Here is a 19,997-nt window from a genome sequence, read left to right as displayed (position 1 = left end):
CATCTATTCATTTAGCTGACACTTTTATCCAAAAGAACTTATCAGAAAATATCAGGATACTTGTATAAGGTCAGGAGGATGCATAATGTGTGCATATGTACTATATTACATTTAGTAATCATCCAAATCTAGCTGACGTAAATGTCACCATGAGTAAGTTGACGAAGATATTCAGGGCTTTACACGCAAGCCAACATACTGCTGAGAGCAGAGGTCACCATTTCCCAATCCCAGGAGATTTGCTCCTGACGTAAAAATGAACCAAGCCATGTGAAACTTAAGTCCTTCCTGAGAGTGAGGATATGGGAATCCACCAGCGTTGAATGGTTTGCTGGACAAAAAGGAGAAACGACGAGAATAAAGCGCAAACATCTCGCCCTTTCATCTTGGTCAGGTAAGTAAACAAGGTGGTTTTGGGTGGTGGAATGGGAGCAACTGTGTGTGACTATTTTTCCCACTTGACAAGCTCAGGCAGATGGGGTAAAACAGGGCACCCAGCCAGCGTGACAAAAGAGGAGGAGGAATGAGGAGAAAGAGGAGGAAGAGAAAACAGAGGTGGGAATGGCAGATGATATTACTTCTCTCAAATTCTCAGCAGTGACACTCAACACCACTGTGTACTGTATGAAAACATATACAGTAGCTCAGCGATGGCAGCAAAAAGACCTCCACTGTCGTAGGACAGATCACGTTTCAACGGTCACACATCAAAACAGTTGTCGGAGCTAGGGCTGAGATGTACCTGTGTCAGTGGAATGTGCCGGAGTAAATGTAAACCCCAGTGTACCTGTCCCAGAAACAATAACAAGGGGGACAGGGACAACTGGGTGTGCACTCGTGCTGCCAAACTGATGACGGATCATGGACACTAACAGGTTCATTCTATTTCTTTTTAAACACTTCTACAGTGTATCTTCAGGCCCTGGTGTAACAAAATGTAACTGCCCCCACTGCTTCATTATCTGACATTTAGTAATTCTCTGGCCCCTAGTTGACATCTTAAAATCTGGCTCAAATCATAACCTTTGTAGTAACCTGAAATAAATATTGAGCCTCTAATAATGGCACAACTTTGTTTGTTTGAACATGAAAGGGTACAATTGTGACATTTAAAATGAAGAAATGATTTTTTCTTTTCTTTTTTTCCTTCGCCATTTCTTACTTACTCTGTTGATAACACTTAATCTCCTGTGCAAGAGCACAATGTTACATAACATACATTTTGCAGTGGGGCCTAAAAGAACAAAGCAAAGGTATAAATGAGCCTTAGCCTTAGGTATTTATAGCTCACTCAGATATGGAAGTAGACATAGCCGTTTGAGGCAACACCATCACACTGTGTCACGCAAAACAATATTCTTATAAATATTTTAGCTAATATATGATTCAGTGGATTACAACATTTAAAGATTCTAACATTGATAAAGTATTGTATCTTATAAAGTATTTTTTTTACAAATTGCTATTTAATTTTACAAACTCATTTTGATCTACAGATAGTTTTCAATTTCTATTTGATGGTAGGCTTACAGCAAGGTGTACAGACTTTATTCCTAGGAATCGTTTTCCTGGTAAAATCTACTAGATAACTACAGTATATAACTAATCAGTTTAATTGCATGTAAATATGAATATGTATTGTTACATTTGTTTGATAATGCTTTAAAGCTTTAAGAAAATTATTTCTGTTAGGCCCTCTTCTCAGACTTCTAATTGTAACAGATCAACTGAGTCACTTGTGGGACACTTTGTCTATTGGTTTATAAGCTGAGAGACATTTTCCCTCTAGATTTTAATAGTCTAAATTTAAATGTAGCCTAATTCAACCTTTCAACCTTCACTCAAGCTCTTGCCAAGGGATATGAGAAAGATTTCACAGTGTTGTAGGGTAGCCATGCTGTTTGAACCGCCGGCTCTAGTCTACTAAAACTGTAGGCCTACAGCTATGGCTATCTATGTCTATAGGCTAATAGGCCTATATGGCTGTTTACTCCGTTTTTTACAATTAGTTTTTTTTTTTTAATTAATCTACTTAAAAGCTAACCTGACTCTCGCCAAACAGTACACTGCAACCCATTGTATTAGGATACTGTCAGATCTGACCGCAGGTAGGCGCTCTTGTCACGGCGAATACACCGTCAGTCATCTTGATGACGGGACGCCTTGAAGAGGGTCAGCTGGACAGCATTGCCTGGAGCAACTGGTGTTTAATAGCCTCCTCCTACGGATGTTGACCGTGCGTTCATTGAAAAAGAATGCACAGTTCTCGGTGTACAGCTGACTAAGATTAAATTGACCTTATATCAAACAACTGGTTAACATTAATATCCGAGGACTATCCGAAGCAGCCTAATGTTCTAGCTTTTCAAGTTGTGCTACCCTCCCGAGTGTGGGAGGTAAGTGTTTGTTTTGTTGGTTTTCTCGCCATGCGTTACATTACCTGACACCTAACGGTAGCTCTAGAGTAGACCATGTGCATCTTCCACTAAAGTGCATGTAAAGGCTTGTTTAAAATTACGCGTAACATCCTCAGCATGCAAATATATTTAGGAAAACTAGCCGCTGTGGCACGTTTCGAGGAATCCTCTTAAAACCTCGAGATGAGATGAGGCTAGGTGCCCAGCTAGCCACATTAGCTTTATCCTCTAAACCAAGCTATTATCCGCGAGAGACTTGCAGTTACTTCGACTGACAGGCGTGCCTGGCAGTGTTAAACTTTTAACTTAATTATATTGTGTAGTTTTGTTAAAGTATTCAGGCCCTTTTTGTTGTCTTCAGTTTTTAAGAGGTGAAACGTCTAAAGCTCATAATAACTAAAACTTACCAACACTCAAATGGCCAGACGGATGGCAACTCGATTCCATCCTCTAGGATGTTAAACTTGCTGCTCTAGAGCATCAATAAAGCGCCTAGTTTGCAAGGCAGCAATAATCTATGCAGACATATCTGAGTGTCTAAGTATCTTGATATCCTAAACGATTCAGTCAAGGCAGTGATGTACAACTGATTGATTGTACAGTTGATTTTCGATTGTCCTCCTATTGTATCTAAGCCCCCTTTATTGGGAATGTTATCATTCATAGGAATGAACTGCAAGCAACTAATTACTTGACACAGTTAATACTCATGTATGTTTTTTTATTTTACAAGGTCATACTGCTGCAATTTGCAAATCTATTATTTTGTCAATCAATGTGAGTCTGTCTCCACTGCTACGTGTGACCTTCATTCATCTCTGCTCTTTTCAGTGCAACAGTCCTCTATTGCTGCATGTGCATGCGTTTGCATTTCACCCCCATAACCCTTTGCATGAGTTCCATTCCTCCATCTGTTTGCATGCTTGCTGCCTGAGACAGAGTGAGCTGCTCTCTCTTCAGTGCCTTGGCCTTCAGCTTGTAAGGCCTCAAGCCGAGGAACACCATGGGCAAGGACAGGGGTAACTCTCTGGTTTTCTCCTCCAAGAGGGGCTCGAGCTGCGCCACACGTTCCTGCGCCAGCCCCGGTGAGGCCGAGCGCGAGATTGAGAGGCTCCGCGCCGCCTTGGAGGTGGAGCGTTGCCGCCACAAGCAGGCCCAAAGGAAGTTCTCGCTGGAGCTGCGGCGCGTGCGCGAGGAGGGGAGGCACGAGCGGGAGCGCGCCCTGCGGGATCTGACCTCCAGACAGGAGCGCCAGAAGGCCTTGGAGCTGCAGCAGCAGCGCGAGGTCCTGGGCAGGGAGCGCGCCTCCGAGGTCCGGCAGCTGCGCCGCTGGAGGGACCGCGAGCGGGACCGCAGCAGCGCCACCCTCAGGCAGGCCCGGGAACTGCAGCGGCTCCTGGCCGAGGAGCTCGGCCGCGTTGACAGTTCGGGCAAGGCCGACACGCCGAGCGTGAAGGTTCTGCTGGGCGGCCGGGGCAACGGCGGAGGTGGTGGCGGCGCCGTCTACCGCAAGCTGGAAGAGCTGCTGGCCAGGCTGCATGGGCAGGCGAGCGGGCAGCAGGTGGCGCTCATGCAGGGCCTGCGCCAGGAGCTGGAGCTGGAGAAGAGCCGCTTCATCTGCCACCTGCTAGAGAAGCACGGCCGCCCGCAGCAGGCGGAGCAGGGGCCCCGGGAGACCCCAACTCCGGCACCCAGGAGTCGCTCGGTCAGCTCCGCGCACCCGCTCTCCCGCTCAGCCTCCCTGGAAAACCACAGAGTCGCCGAGGGCAGCCGTGGAGCCTCACCGTCCCGCGCCAGAAGGTCTCAGTCCCAGAAGGTCCAGCGATCGTCTTCCCAGCAGGGGCCCGTGAAGAATAGGAGCAGGAGCAGACGCAGGGGCTCCATGCCGCTGGGAAAGCCGCAGCTCTGCTCCAGTCCCATGGAGAGCCAAGCGCTCCCCTCGCAGCCCTCTCCCCACGCAGGCTGGGAGACGAGACTCTCCTCCACCCCATCGGACCCGCCACAGTCACCCTCACCAGACAACTCAACGCCCTCCAGATGCTCAGAGGAAAACATGGAGGATATGGTAAGCCACTTCTCTGCACTTCCACTGCCACATAACCAAAGTTCATTGTTAAAATGTTGTTGATTCATTCACCTATTGAGACTTTGTCACCTAGCAACACCCACATAGTATGTGCACATACGAAATGTGTTTGTCATCCAGTTGAAACTGTGACGTCCACTTCCTTCTTTTGTGTTCCCAACAAGTTCAGTGTGCACTTCCTTGACAATGAAATACATAGTCTGGCCTCAGAGCAGGATGTAGTTAACATAAATATTGATGGAGCCAAGTTTTAAAAATGCAGTCTTGCAGCTTTAGCCCTGTAAAACTCTTGGGTATACAGGAGGGCCAGGGCCAACTGAGCTATTTTATTTTGAAAGGGATTCAGGGATAAAGTGAACAGGGATGGAGCTGCTGCTTAGCAGTAGAAATTCTTTGGGGATTTTAATTTGTTTTAGAGTTGAAGAGGTGCCTCTTCTGATGCTAGAAGCTGACTTTGCCCATGCTCTACCCCTGCTTAGTCAGAGCTGAAATGGCTCCTCAGACATTTAAGTAAGTGCTTTGTCCTGTAACATCATACTTATAGTATAATGGTGAGTATTGTAGAGTCAAGTCACATTTGTCAAAAGCAGATGGGGGAAAAAAGCATTTTCTGAGAGCAGGATGTGCTACCCTGAAATGGTTTGCAGCCGTGTTCGAGACAGGCTCACTCTAGATCAATGCTTCTGTAAAAAGAAAAAGGATGATGGCTGTTGACCAACAGTTACCACCCTCCACCCTTATTGGTTTTGTGCTTAGGGACCTGATCATATCAGTGCTGCATAGCACATGCAGTCTCCATCCAGATCAAGCCCTATACTTACCCTAGCCTGAATATCCAGCTCCAGTATAGGCTGTATAAAGACAATATATTGACATTTTCTGTGTAATTATCTAAAAAAATTGACACACAGTGGCACACAGTCTAGTACAGACAGTCACAAAGAACACTAAGATGGTGCTGTCTAATCCATGATAAAATGAAAGCTGAGTGTCTAACTTGTAGGACCCCCTTTTTATCCCTTTTGTGCTGTCACAATTGTCTGTTAGCTCCCTGCTAGCTTAGTAAATAATTGATCACACCGTTGCAACCTAGAGAATGGCAGAATGGCAGCCCTCTGTTGTTTTTTTTTTTTTATGAAGAGAGCAACCAGTCTGTGGCTCTCTTAATGGCTGTCATTAATTTTTGAGAGGAATTTACAATGTCCTTTTGTGCCAGTTTAGCATTTTAGATTTGTGTTTTTTCCTTAATATTTTTGATGGCCTGCTTTTTTTTTTTGTGCTTTTTTTGGTAAATTACTACATTAATCAAAGTATAGAAATCACGCTACTGTGTTTGACATTTTTATGGTTATCAGTAATTTGCATGTGGTTACCTCCAGCACATGCAACAGTCTTTGGACCCCCTGGGTTGAAGTTAATGTGAATCCCTGTGGCTGCCATGCCACTGTCTGCCTCCCATTATGATAATGAAGGACCCCCCCCCCCCACCCACCAACACCACAGCAGTAACATGAGCATGGAGGCATGACTTCATTTGTCTCAAACTCAGAGAGAGAGAGAAAAAAAGATACAGGAGAGAGGGAGGGAGGGAGGAAAAGAAAGCTAGAGGAGAGAGAGAGAGAGAGAGAATCACTCATGTACAAAAGTGAGGCTACAGGCCAATCTTTACTCGTTGTGATTCTTAGTGATTTCAAGAGACTATTTTAACTCTTTCTAGAAGAGACAAACAACTTTCTATTGTTGTTTGTTTTTTGAATTCTTGCTTCAGAAAATCTAATTTGTATCAGTTAGACGGACCACATAAGCTGTTTCTTGTCCCTGCCCGGCACTGCAGCAGCATGTGCCTGTCTCCTCCGTTTATATTCCGGTCTTTGTTGTGGTTGCTATTTGAAGCTGAGGGGTATTTGTGGCCTCCGAGCCCTTGTGTCAGTCACTGTAATTGAGCTGTGGTCGTAGACATAGATAATGACAGGACAGGAGGAGTAGAGGCTCAGCTGTGCTGACGTCCGCCTGGCAGAAGCAGGACGAGGCATAGCCTACTAACCCGTCCGCCACTTCTTCCTTTCCAAGTCATTTTGTCTTTGTCTTGTCTTTAGTTTTCAGTGTTTGGTCATCTCTGTCTGCTTTTCTTTTGCTGATGCTTGCCTTTTTCCTCATTGGGCTGATTTGATTGTCTGAATGCTGAAATGAGGTTGAGGTGTTTTTTTTTCTCCTTATGTGTAGGATTAGAGTTTAAAGCACCCTAGGATGAGATGGCTGTTTGCAGGTTGTGTTTCAAATGCGCAGCTGTCTCTCCAGCCATGATACTCTCGGCCATTCCCAGTGAGCATTTTTAGAGTAGATGCTTGGGCTTGCCTCGCCCTACACACACACATACTGTTCTGCATGCCACTGGGGTAAGGCAGACTGCTCTGCTGTGGTCCTGGACCAGACACAGGTGGGTCAACACTCCTGCCTCTGAAATACCCCCCCACCCCCCCACCCCCAACACACACACACACACACACACACACACACACACACACACACACACACACACACACATTCGCCCTGTTGACTGCTCCTCACACTGCAAGCAGAACACTAAATCATTGGCTTTCAGATGAAAAGATAGCCTAACCTCTCTTAGCTGACTGGGCGCTATTTTATGTTGTTGGGATGGGCAGAAAGGGGATATGCCATTTTTACAATACTTTTCCCAATATAGCATTTGATAATATTGACTGTGAAGTATCAAGGTCTTTTGATTATGTATTTTTTTTAAAATTATTTTGTTTTTAATATTGATCTACATATGATTGATCGAAGGTTAGCATTATACTAGGTGCTATTGATGGCACTTCAATAGCAATAAAGTATTTTTTTAAATCATCAAATGAACAGAATGAAAGCTGTCTTCTTTCTCTCTTCTTCTGTCTTTCTTTCCTTCTTTCTCTCTTCTTTCTCTCTTCTTCTTTCTCTCTTCTTCTGACTTCTGAGTGTTGTGACGGAGATGTAACTTAAAAAAAAAAAAACAATGTTAATGAATTTCAATTAATTGCATCCTGGGTTTCATTACAGTACTCCGCATATGGCAGATAATTAACTCACAATAGTCATACTGTCCCCAGCAGTGAAAGTCTTCCTTGCACCAAATCTGACTTTTGTGCAATTAGAGTGATGCTTATTATTAATTGACTTCGGCAGTGAGATCTCAAGCAATGAAATGGGCGCGTCTGACAAGTTCAGGAAATTGAGCACCCTTACCACTGCCTCAGGCTCTGAAGTGTGAAGATGGATAGAGTGGTCTGGGTATTTTTCCAAAGGGATTTGATGCAGGAGATGCACTCCGGCTGTGTGTTTGGAAACATGGGCTAGGTGACGGATGTCATTTCAACACTCTCTTCTCAGCTTTAATCTGGGCTGAAGTCTGACCTGTGCTTGTGCCCTGAAGTTAAATTGCTGTGATGGGTTGGGTTCACACGGCCAACTTGGAAAGCCAGTGATGCACCAAGATGGTGTGTGTGTGTGTGTGTGTGAATGAAGTGAATGAAACCAATAAAGTGCTGAATTAAAATCTAATAATAAATCTGGGAACCTTTCGGTCCCAATTTTCAGAAGTGCTTAGTCTAAAGAGCAAAATGTCACATTAACTAACTTGGAAAGCCAGTGATGCACCAAGATGCTGTGTGTGTGTGAATCCAGTGAATGAAACCAATAAAGTGCTGAATTAAAATCTAATAATAAATCTCACCTTTCAGTCCCAATTTTCAGAAGTGCTTAGTCTAAAGAGCAAAATGTCACATAAACTAACTGGTGAAATGAATGAATAAAATAAATATTATAAAATGTTTTCCGAAGTGGCCTATATTGATAACAAGATTTTAGAGTCTGAAACATTCATAGTACGTTTGCTGACTACATTATACATTTCCTGCTTTTTATAGAAATCTTCTTTTATGGACTAATAGAACTATGGGTGTACCTGTGCCAAATTTCATGACTCTGCTGTTTGTATACATTTGTATAAATATGGCTTCTGTCTCCATGGAAGGAAGGTCTGGAAAGTCAAATGTCAGTACCATTTTTAGGAGGTCTGACTCTGGGTGGGGTTACTGGTATAAGTGGGTCAATGTACAGCACCCCTCCCAAAATGGACTACAGATTTCGTGGATGGGGTTTTTAATAATTGATCAAAGTTTGAGCACTACCCAAATGGCACAGCACGAAGCGGCAAAGAGGGACTATTTGTTTTGTTCAGATGTAGGACATTTAAAGCAGTTTTTTTTTTTTTTTTTTAGGAGAGCGTTCTCTGAAGAGCAGTGGCCTTAAAGCACAGTCTTTAAAATCCCGACTGAGTTGTTCATTGTTGTGATAATGGATTTTGTCCCTCCACTGGGTTGTCTGTCTGCATGGTAATTTTTTTACAAACCTAACCCTGTCCTTATAATACTTACAGTTAACACTGTTCACTATTTGTTGTGTGAATATGAACCAAAAATGTGGTGAGATTTAGCTGGACTTGAAATGCATGCTTCGTGTCCTGCGTCATGTTATGCTGCTTCATGCTTCTCAAAAGTGATGGACCATTAACAAAAGCACAAAATGTGACGGCTGTTGTTTTTTTATGTTGGTAATTTGGCCATTTCTTTGCTGCCTGCATATAACATTTAAACCATGTCAACATGAACATCATTATTGTTAGACAAAATAATGTACTTGTTATGACTCCTTCAGTGAGCAACAGCAGCGCACCTGCTACACAGCAGGATACAGCTCCAAACTGGTCATGGTAAAAACATGCTAATGCCCATAGATTTGTGCTAAGCACATGTCATGTCTCTGAATCTTGCATGGACTCTGAGCAGGATGACCTTGAGAAGACTTGTCAGGTTTTTAGAGAGAGAGAGAGAGACAGAAAAAGAGAAATAGAGTGAGTGGGGGAGAGGTTGGAGGTAGAAATCTGGAAAGCTGGAGACAGGCTGAACATGCTGTGCCGTAGTCGATTTACTCTCAAGGTCGTGCTTAGCTAGGCAGCACCTGATTAGTTTTGCTGTCAAGAAAAATTGTGGATTAGAACTGTGATAGGAGAGCAACAGGGTTATCACCATCTATCATTTTTCAATGTTTTTCTCTCTCCTTCCTCCTTCTATCTTCCTCCCAGTCCCTGTACTCTCTCCTCATCCCTCTCTGTCCTTCTTGGTCTGTTTTTTCTTCACCACTCGAGCATAAAACGAATAGTGTTTGGATGTGGTTTAATCCAAGTGAGAACATAAATGGCATAGCACAGCTTATGTAATAACAGTGGCTTTTACAGCACCTCTGTGTTTTAGTGTCTATATTGAAGGGCTTTATCACCTGTGTGTGTGTGTGTGTGTGACATTTTTTTACAAGTTATTTTCCAGTGAGGAATTGGAAATGAATGCTTGAATAATTTATTCATAAGGAAGGAGATTAACTCCCAGGACAGACTTGGGTCTCAGTGGCTTTGACTATGTTTTGGTATGACAGAAAAACTAGTCTGCTACTATTGTGAGTGTGTGTTGTTTTCATTTCAGCTGTTTCAAATGAGTTTCAGCTAGTGTAGTCAGATTTATGGTCTATTAAAGTTTGTGACTTGGATAATTGGCTAAAGTCAGTTAAACATGAGACTCACAGATAGACACTCTCTCTCACACACACGCGCACACACACACACACACAATTTCAGTCAACCCTGTACCTCTGAGGTTGTGTAATAAAAGTGGGTTTTTTAATTTGTTGACTCATGTTCTCTACAGCTATAAAAAAGCTCATTCACATTGTAGATGAATGAGATAGCATACCAGCATTCTCACTCATGCATGCCATGGATTCACCCACCGCTGCCAGCCACCCCCACAGAGCTGTCCAGGTAGAGCTACGATCTGTCTCTCCCAGCTCTCGGCATGGTGCCATCTCCACCGCAGGTGTTTATGACAGGACAGGCTCTCTCTGATGAGTTCCCCCAGCTAAGCGTTTTATGGAGGGTAAGCATCATGGAGCTGTATGGGGCCTCCCATTCTCTGGCCTTGTCAGTTTTAGGGAGATAATCACTCTCGCTTGCTTTGCTTTCGCCTAGCCATGCTGCTCGGAATGTGCGTAGGCCCTATTCGCTGATTGCAGAGTCACAGGGTATGTCTGTCCCCGATAAGCCTTCATTAGCCTCAATTTCATAGTGAATGCTGAGGGTTTAAGACAGTGAAACTCCTTACACCCAGACTTGCAAGGTGACAGAAGTATTGCTGTGATTCATGAGTTTTGCTATTAACTCGTAAAGCTTTCATTTAGAGATTGTGGGCTATAATTTTGTTGTGAGAGGAAGCTCTGCCTAATCCCTCTTTGGTTCAGTGTCATACCCATTGGTGAAATCGTTATTTATTTGAATAATTAAAGGGGCAGTCAGGAATTGCGCAGGAAGTCACATTTGTTTGTGTTTATGTTTATATTTACATAACACACATTATATTTATTAGCAGATGCTTTTGTGTAAAAAAACTTTACATTATAACTTAACCAAGGACCAAACAAAACATCCCAGAGAGGTAGCTCACCCCTACTGTACCTTCAGTATTGCCAGAGAGGTAGCTCACCCCTACTGTATTTCGTGTTTGTTTGGGGGATAGGCTGCCTCCACTTTGTTTAAAAAATATTTTTAAATCTTGTTATGTGATTTAAGCCTGTATAAACGTATTGTTTCAGTGGAGGTTTTTGGTAGTTCACATCTTGTAAATAAAGATATCTTCTGATTATGGATTTATCATAGGCCATGGTACATCACATCAACAGTATGTTCTAATAGAATAGTAAGTTTCCTGGTAATGTTCCGCAGCAGCAGCAGAGTATGCTGGACAGCGTGTCTAACTCAGCATGAGTGTGAGGACATGAGGGAAAAGAAGGGGAGTGGTGTGTGCAGGGTGACATTAACTGCCAGGTGAATGTAGTCATAAATCTGACCCCATGCCTCTATAGGGAGCAGCTCTTAATAGACGTGTGTGTGTGTGGGGATGGTGAAGGCTCAGGGCTTCCTCCGGTCTGAGCATGACTCGGGTGTTCAGTGTGATGAATAAATGAGGCAAACGTCTGCGCAGTGACTGATTATGTGCTGTAACCTACGACACAGAACCCGCTCAACCCCACCCCCATCCCCCTTTAACAGTGACTCGGTCTTAATGAAGTGCAGCTTGGCGTTTGAATTCTGTACACCTCATTGGGTGTTAATGGATTTTATGTGTTTCCTAAATCTGCATACTGCATGTGTGTGCCCAGACTATTTTGGTGGAAGTTAATCTCCCAGGGGTGACGCTCCCCGTCTGTCAGTTTGCTTTGCTGAAAGGTAATTAGCAAGAGAAGCAGAACAGTCTCATGGTAAATCTTGATATCAGGCACGGGCGTGAAGGTTTTATGTTCATATGACATCTTAATCTGTCAGCAGGGCACAATTAGTATAACTAAACTGGCATGTTGTTGTGAGGATGTGTTTTTAAATTCAAAAGAGCAATATGGAGGATCACATGCATTTGCACTGCATTAAAATTAGATTTGTGTTACTAAAATGAAGCCAATGGTTAGGTCTTCCTTACTAAATACAATATTTAGCATAGAGCTAACATGCATTGAAAAATTATATTGAGTATAGTGATGGTGAATATGTTTTGGAGTGATCGTTCACCATCTCATAGCTTGACTCCAGCCTCCCTGCAATGCTCTGCTCTGCCTCTTGAACAATCAATAGGCAGCCAACATCATTCCAGCGTCATCTCCATGGAAACGAGCTCCTGATGCAGTCAGGATTGGCCCCCTCCCAGAACTTGCCCTTCTGTGATTGGAGGATGGAGCCCATCTGCCCCACCCCCTCCCCACTCTAACACAAACACACATACACACTCTCCCCATTTCCCTCACCCACACAGAGATCTCCCCTCCTCCTCCTCCTCCTCCTCCTCCTCCTCCTCCTCCTTCTTCTTCTTCTTCTCCTCACATCTTGATGTGGTTATCTGCCCCAAACTGTGATTAGGCAGTTCATTGAACCTCAATGCATGGAGCGGACTAGCGCAACGGACGACCACGATTCCTCCGCTTCGTGATTAGATGCGGGAAATGTGTGCCTCGTATGGACGGAGCCCACACAGCACCTGTCTTCATTTCCCAGGCAGAGGAGACGAATGAAGAGGAGACCTGTTAGTGGCACTGGATCTCTCCACTCCGTCTTTTCAGTCGAGAACCGCTGATGTGAAAACGACCGCTTGCCTCCTGGTTGTCTATCGTCCGCCACTGGATTCGCATGAGGTGGTGACAGCTTGGGGCTCTGTGTCAGGCTCTGTGTAGACTGTCATTTGCTGGAGCACAGGGAAGAGAGAGCCCCATAGCCCATGAAGCAGAGAGCGAGCGGGGTCTGGTCATAAGCGCAGTGAGTGTGGCTGTATGTGTGTGACCATCACTGCATCTCTAAGGTGGTACAACCTCTTTCTAACCCCCTCTCTCTCTCTCTCTCTCTCTCTGGCTTGCTTTAACATGCAGAGAGAGATCTATGGCAATAACTGGCTTTTTCTGGAGACGGGCTCGTCTTATTTTAGAAAACTTCCAGTAGGACACTGTAATTTCTCTCGGTCTTCAGGACCACATGTAAGTTGTTTTTAAAAATGTTGACAGAGATGTTTATAAGCCCGAGGGAGGTTATTTTGGTCATGCGACCGTAGCTACCGATACCCCAGCAGCACTGAGGCTAAAGCAGCTGCCAGACAAGACTGCATTGTGACTGTGCCATTTTCCTCCCATCAAAGGCTGAGGCAAACTTATTGGTGCTGTATTTGCTCTCTGATAAGTCTGGTAATTGCATAGCCAAGCAAACCGATCTTATCGCTCTCATTTGGGTCTGGACGCTCAAATAGCCTGGATGGATTTTATCTCGTAACTAAAAGGGGTTTCATCTCTCCTTCGCCCTCATGACGGATATTGCTGTTGAGTGACGGACAGGAAGAATCAGAGGGTGAGTGTATTGCGTGGGTCTCCTTTGAAGTTGTTGGACTTAATTAGTACTCCTCAACCATATCCTTGTCACTTGGAAAGCGTGTCACTTGGAAAGCTCTCCGATTTGTGTGACGCTGGCACTGCATTGGATGTGCCCCTCATGTGGCTGAACTGAACTGCCTGGGTGCTCGGCCTGAGTGAGAGAGAGAGAGAGAGGAAGATAGAGAAAGTGAGAGAGAGATGTACGACCTCTGCACCAGACCAAAGCCTCCCCTGGAGGAGGAGCAGCAGCAGCAGGAGCAGCCACCTCCTGCGGAAGGTGAGCCTGAGGGTCAGGGGGGCCCCGCTGAGACCCCCGCTGCCCCAGGACAGCAGGATGGGGAGAAGATGACTGGGGAGCAGGGAGCAGACTCCAGCCAAGATGCTGACACCACCACCACCAGCACCACCACCAAGTTTACCACTACAGCATCCAGTGTTCTTGGTAAACGCCAACACTCGCTGTGTGAGGGAGTGAACGGCTGTGAAGTTTCAGCCTATGGGAAGGTAGGTGTGATGCATGATAGCCTTGTACACTTCTATTGACACACAAGGATGAGCAGGTTAAAGAGTTCTATAGACCATGTGCAGTATGACAGCCCCGTTGACACCAGACCCTTCTCATTGACTTTCGACTTCCAGCAGAGCCATAACTATCAGGGAAATTAAATTTAACTTGGTCCATTAAACTCTTTCCAAATAATTTCAGAAGTGCAGAAATCTTGTAAACAAAGGTTTTAAATGCAGTTGTTTACTCAATTCCAAAGAAAATACAGTACATGACCTTGCTGGATTAGCGATTGTAAATGCTTGCCCAGTTTTTAGGAACATTGGAAATGGGTGTCAATGACCTCTTGGCCAGACAGACTAGCAGAGCAAATCCCAAATTTGCCAACGGTTCGTATGGGTATTCCCAGGCTGAGCATGTCAAGGATGAAGGAATAATAACGGAGTATTGCTGCTGAAGAGCAGTGACGGTGCATCGGCTCATTCTTTTGTTCGTTTCCCTAGATACTGTAATTAAGTGTCTCTCTGTGGAGATGTGCCAGACAGAAAGCTGTGAAAGTCAAACAAACAGCCGCATTCGTCCCAGAAGAACTGGGATGCGGTGAGCCCACGAATCATGAGCGAGTGGCAGATGACATGGTGGTGGTCTGACTGATGCATTTAGCTTGTACTCTTTCTCCGTGCATGTTGTTTTGATCATGTCGGGTCCTAACGTTAAAGAGCACAAATTGAATTTGGATCCCATCCAAGGATTGATCACGGGCCACAGAAGACATGCTGTGTCCCGGTGCACTGGTTTGGTCCTCTGTCTCTTATATAGGGCAGTGGCTTAGTGGCTGATGGTGCGATGGGTAGGCGTACGCTACAGTCGACTACGGCTTTGCTGTTGCTAAATTGAGAGACGCGGTGGCTGACCTCAACCCATATTTCTCACTGCTGCTGTGCCGAAGTGGAACAGTGTAGGATCCACTTAATGACGTTCCATTGAAAATCAATGAGGGCAGTGCTAAGATTTCCCATAGTTCCCGTGTCATTGTGCCCCGACCGGCTTGTGGGGGTGTTTAGTTTTGGCTGTGAGTGGCACAGTGCATGTCAACTGTGTAGCCTTTAGAGTCATTACATGTGCTAGCAAAAACACATGCACACATATTGTGTATAGCATACTGTATGTGCTCATGTAGTGTAATTTGAAATATACACCGGAGAGATGTTAAATTCCTAGTGCTATAGTTAGGAAAATTCACACAGTGGCCAATCAACAATCTAGCCTGTTTACCGTAAAAAAAAAAACAATCACTAACAAATCAAACTTTGTGGAAACATCACCAACAGAGCAGCCTCCAAGAGCAGTTCACTGGGGTTATCAATGTTGGTGTACATATATAAATGTGTTCGCACACACAAACATACAAACTCTGGCATAGATTCTGTGATGTGAGATGGTGTAATAGCCCTACTGGCCTACAAGGTTTGAGCCTCCAACTGGAAAACATTTCAGGCTTTTGCTTTGCTATGAAACTACAGTATTTAGTTGATGTCAGCGTAATTTGTAACAATTTGCTGAAATATGGCTAACAGGATCAACACTCAATGAAGAATGAATTGATGCTTATGAAGCCATCTAAATACAGTATGTCACAGGAGCTTCATGGCATTCATAGAAGAATGTTTAGTCTCTCCATTTGAAATTGTACTAACCCTAATCCTAAACCTAACCCTAACTCTCACCCAGTTGTTTGCACTGTATCCATTGTCCGTACTGTATACATGAAGGGAAAAGCTCTTCACCTCCATGAGTCTCTCATCCCCTTGCTTAGGCTTTGATTTTGAATTGGAGGGGAAGGAGAAGGAAGATTTAGGGCCAAATACAAATTACATTTGCTCACCAAACCATGTCCAAGTGTGACCATTTCTTTTTGTCTCTTTTTGAGAAGTCGACACAGTTGATACTTCTGCCTTGCATGCTTCAGCTCACAGATTCCCCTAAAATGGAAGGGAAAGTAATTAAATGAGCGAACTACCTTTTCCAAGTACATTTTGTTTTTGGCCTGAAACGCCCAATTTCATCCTCCCTGTTAGAAGTGCCGAGTTCCCTGCGGCTGCTCATGACGGGGTAATTGCATTTGAAGTGCAGGGGTGGGGGGGATCGGAGTGATAAACAGGAGCCTGAGGGTGCCTTCTGCTCTGCCTCTGCCGGGAGCGTCCGTGGCTGATCTGGCCACGCTGGCTGGGAAAGGCCCATTTACGTGGTGCATTAGGGATTGATTAGGGATTGTCTTGTAGACCTTTTAACCCAGCGGGGAAGTGGGGGGCTGCTGCTGTGCACCCCTACCCTCTGAGGTGGGCTATTTATTTTCCCGTGTGTGTGTGTGTGTGTGTGTGTGAGCGCACATGTTTGCGTGTGTTCTGTATGGGGGTGGGTGGCTTTTATCTGCTCATCACAGTATGGCAGCATAATGAAGTGATGTGGTTTTGTTTCATGGTCTGTGCGGCGTGCTACTGTAATGAGAACCCCAGCGTGACGTGCTGGGCTCCGCCCCAGAAGCATCATGAGGACCCCTATGTGGTAGAGTGTGATTGACTGTGTCAGTTAGACAATGGCTCTCGCCTCTTTCCAGATGCTTCTGTGGATACGGAGGAAAGGAAATTGAGAAAGGATGGTGATTTGGAGGGGGTCCTAGAGAAAGAGAGGGGGAGATCTGTGTTCCCCACCCCCACTGTAATGGCTTATTATCACTCCTAGGTGTGTTAGAGGATGGGTCCTGTCTTTTATCTAAGAAGGTTTGAGCTTCCTTTCTCACCTTCATGTGAGAGTGAGCAAGTGTGTGTGTGTGTGTGTTTGTGTGTGCACAATGTTTTCTATGCAGTCATGTTAGTTAGTTTTAGATTAGTACACCATTTTTTTCACAAATGCGACCCCGCTGTTGTTTGGGTGTGGGACAGGATTTGATAAATGTCTGCCTTTAAAGAGCTAAGGTGCTGTGTATTTATTTCAAAACTGAAAAAAAAAAACTACTTCATTAATATTTGAAAGTCTAAGGCTTCAAAATACCTTGAATAATTTGTTCAAGGCTTTAACTCTGGTGGCATTCATATGAATTTGGTCATGGTTTACGACTCTGGTCATGTTTTATGGCCTTAACGCCCTGCCTGAAGATTTAATTGAGGTCTTTCCACAGCACCAAATTGCTCTGGGAGGTCATGAATAAATTCACATGTTCTTGTAAAGTAAAATGAAGACGGGGCATTTTTATTTGCCTGCTTTAAAGTGAATTAGAGGGCCTTGAGCTCACCATAGACATGCAGGCCGTACCAGCCTTCGTCAGAATGCCCCCAGGCAGTATCTCAGGAAACTGACCATGTCTGTCCTGAGCCTGTGCATCCTCAACGCTTCATTTTTTTGGAGCACGCTATACCCCCCCCAACCTCCAAATCTCTCCTCGCCAGCGCTGATGTGACGACAATCTTCATGAATAATTGCATTCCTCCTTATCCTCCTTCCTGTTGTTTTTTGTTCTTTTGAGTCTTTTTTGTTGTTCGGCTTCCCTTCCATCATCCAGGGGATTGACTAGATCTTTCTCAACCCCCCACCAATCAACCTCTGTTGAAGGCCAGATTAGCTCTAACAAAATGCCTTGCTGTGCCTGCTTTTGAAGTCAGACATATTTAGTGTTTAGTGTTGGTGGGGCACAGACGAGTTCAGCTGTAAAGATTTAACTCTATTGCTTTTTTGCCCTTAGTGATATTTCACCTTGAGCGCCCCGTCAGTTGTGTCTGTCTGTGTGTGGTCGTGTTTTTTTTGCTTTGACACAAGGCTAATACCGTGAGCTGAGGAAACATGGTGCTAGGCAGAAAGAACCACACACACACACACACATACACACACACACTCTCCCCACACGCGCACACACACTGCACCACACCTGTTCCCCTGTCAAATTGTTGCTGCTGTTTTGTCTTGCAAGGTGACATGTCGGCAAACTCATTCTGTTGGAGCACACCATCTTTTTAACGTTGTGTAACATCAGTCATTTTTAATTAGGTTTTACTCAAGGGAGGGCAGAAATATCTAGCATCGAAGGCGTTTAATAAAGAAAATTCTATGTGATGAGTGGTTGATGGCTTTAAATTAATTGTCTCAATTTTGGGAAAAAATTAAAATGAATGTTCACTCTTCCTCACTGTTACATTTCAACACAGAAGGCCTTCAGTTGTAATACACAAGAGTAATAGAGTTGCCTTTTTCATAACTTTGTATAGACAATATAGGTTGAATGAGGTCATGAAAGTTGAACTGCTCCTTTCTAGCAGTAAGCCAATTAATCATGTGATCTGATTAGCCTCTCAGTAGTGATCCCTCAATTACATCTTGGGGACCGATGCACAAGCTTGAGGCTTGGCAGCAGTTCAGAGGTCCTCTCCTATCGATCCAGCCAGCCAGCCATATTTGCTCTTCCAATTTTATTTTCTCCTGCTAAAAGTTCTCAGAAACTTCCTGTTATCAAAGTGATGATTTCTGTGTGAACAGTGTGAGTTCAAATATATTTTTCATGATTGATCTGTCAATTCCAAGTTCTCTGCTACTCTTTGTAGTCTTTGTAGCGGAGTATTTTTTCCCCATTCATGCCTATGTGATGTTCTGAATGTTTCATGAGTTGCCTCTCCGTATCTTACTCTTTCGACGTGAGACATGCCGTAACGGAGCCACAGGATACCAGGCAGAATCCCCTTAGGGCAGAATCTTCACTTTTCAGTTTCGTTCCTCTTTCATGTTATCAGTATAGTCCACCCAAGAGGCCATTCTGAGTGTCCTGTTCAATTGAAAATTGTTCAGATTTCTGCTCAGTGAAGCAGAAAGAAACAAGCAGGAAAACATGCTGCCAATGATTAACTTTGTGTCCAATTAGTATTACTCGTCTGTAACTGTTAACAAACGTGCATCCTGACTTCCCCATAGTTCCTTGCAAAGGACTATGCAGGGTATCCCAGTCTTGTAGGTGAGTACACTACAGGAAGTAACACATACACACAAAAAATGCAAAGGAGACTAGTGAATAATGATTTACTGGGATATTATCACCCTTCAGTGGTGATGCATTGCTTCATCTGGTGGCCCGAGGTATAATAGAATTTGCCTGTACAGCTTGCACACCAAGCTGCAGCAATAAGCTTTTTCTCCACACATTTTCCGATATTTAATGCTTGTATGTTTGTGTATTGCATTCAACCCATGGAGCTCGTGTGACCCACTTATGCTGCTTGGAACAGGAGGGAAAAGCTGGGAGATGTTGCAGAACTCCCCTCTGTTGTTGGGGTTGTGTGAAGATTCCCTCACCCCCCAGCCAGCCTTTCACCCAATCCTCCCCCGCAGCCGGCTCCTCTGTTGCTGAGCCAGGAGCGCTGGTTGCCATGTTTGGTCTGCCAGTGCGGGAGGTGTCAGTCACACGCTTGAAAGGAGTTCTCTCGGCGTCTGCCTCAGCCGCCGGTGTCAAAAAGCCAAGCTTCACTTCACTGAGCTCTCGGAGCGCTGTGTGCGTCTCAAGGGAATCTCACGGAGGGCTGAATGGCGAGACACATCACAGGGCTGCAGCCAGGCTGCGGACCCTCTGATCATGTTCGATTGAGCGCCATCCTGATAGCAGAAATGGGTCTAGTCTGATTCTGTCCTTTGTTTTCCAAATAAGCTCGCTCTTTTGAAGCCAGACAAGGGATAGAGATGTAAAGAAGCTCTTGCTTTCTCTCTATCAGAGGATGTGTGTGTTTGTGAGTTCTGCATCCTCTTTTTTTAAATGCAATCCCCTCATTGGTCTCTGTGCAAAGACATGACTTCTGATCATCAAAAATGCACACAGCTTAATGTTGATGAAAGAAGATCAAAGCGTTGCTCCATATTTATTTATTTATATGTAAACCACATCAGAATGCAAAAAACATGAATATTAATGACCTTGGCTAGTCAACCGACCGGTGGTGCATCAGGC

The 19,997-nt window shown here is 44.5% G+C and overlaps 1 protein-coding gene across 1 annotated transcript in view; it reads left to right on the top strand.

The window, feature by feature from the left end:
* The first annotated feature begins 2,175 nt into the window (after positions 1–2,175).
* Positions 2,176–19,997, top strand: part of LOC121709848 (peripheral-type benzodiazepine receptor-associated protein 1) — an 81,635-nt gene continuing 63,813 nt past the window's right edge. Inside the window, exons 1-2 of the mRNA XM_042093477.1 lie at positions 2,176–2,396; positions 3,249–4,482. Of these exons, the coding sequence (XP_041949411.1) occupies positions 3,421–4,482 (1,062 nt within the window). The 5' untranslated portion in view covers positions 2,176–2,396; positions 3,249–3,420. The remainder of the gene's footprint in view (positions 2,397–3,248; positions 4,483–19,997) is intronic.

Source organism: Alosa sapidissima, chromosome 5, assembly GCF_018492685.1.
Source record: "Alosa sapidissima isolate fAloSap1 chromosome 5, fAloSap1.pri, whole genome shotgun sequence".
In the NCBI taxonomy this organism is placed as follows: Eukaryota; Metazoa; Chordata; class Actinopteri; order Clupeiformes; family Clupeidae; genus Alosa; species Alosa sapidissima.
Note: the sequence above shows the minus strand (reverse complement) of the source record. Positions and strands in the feature narration are given on the sequence as shown.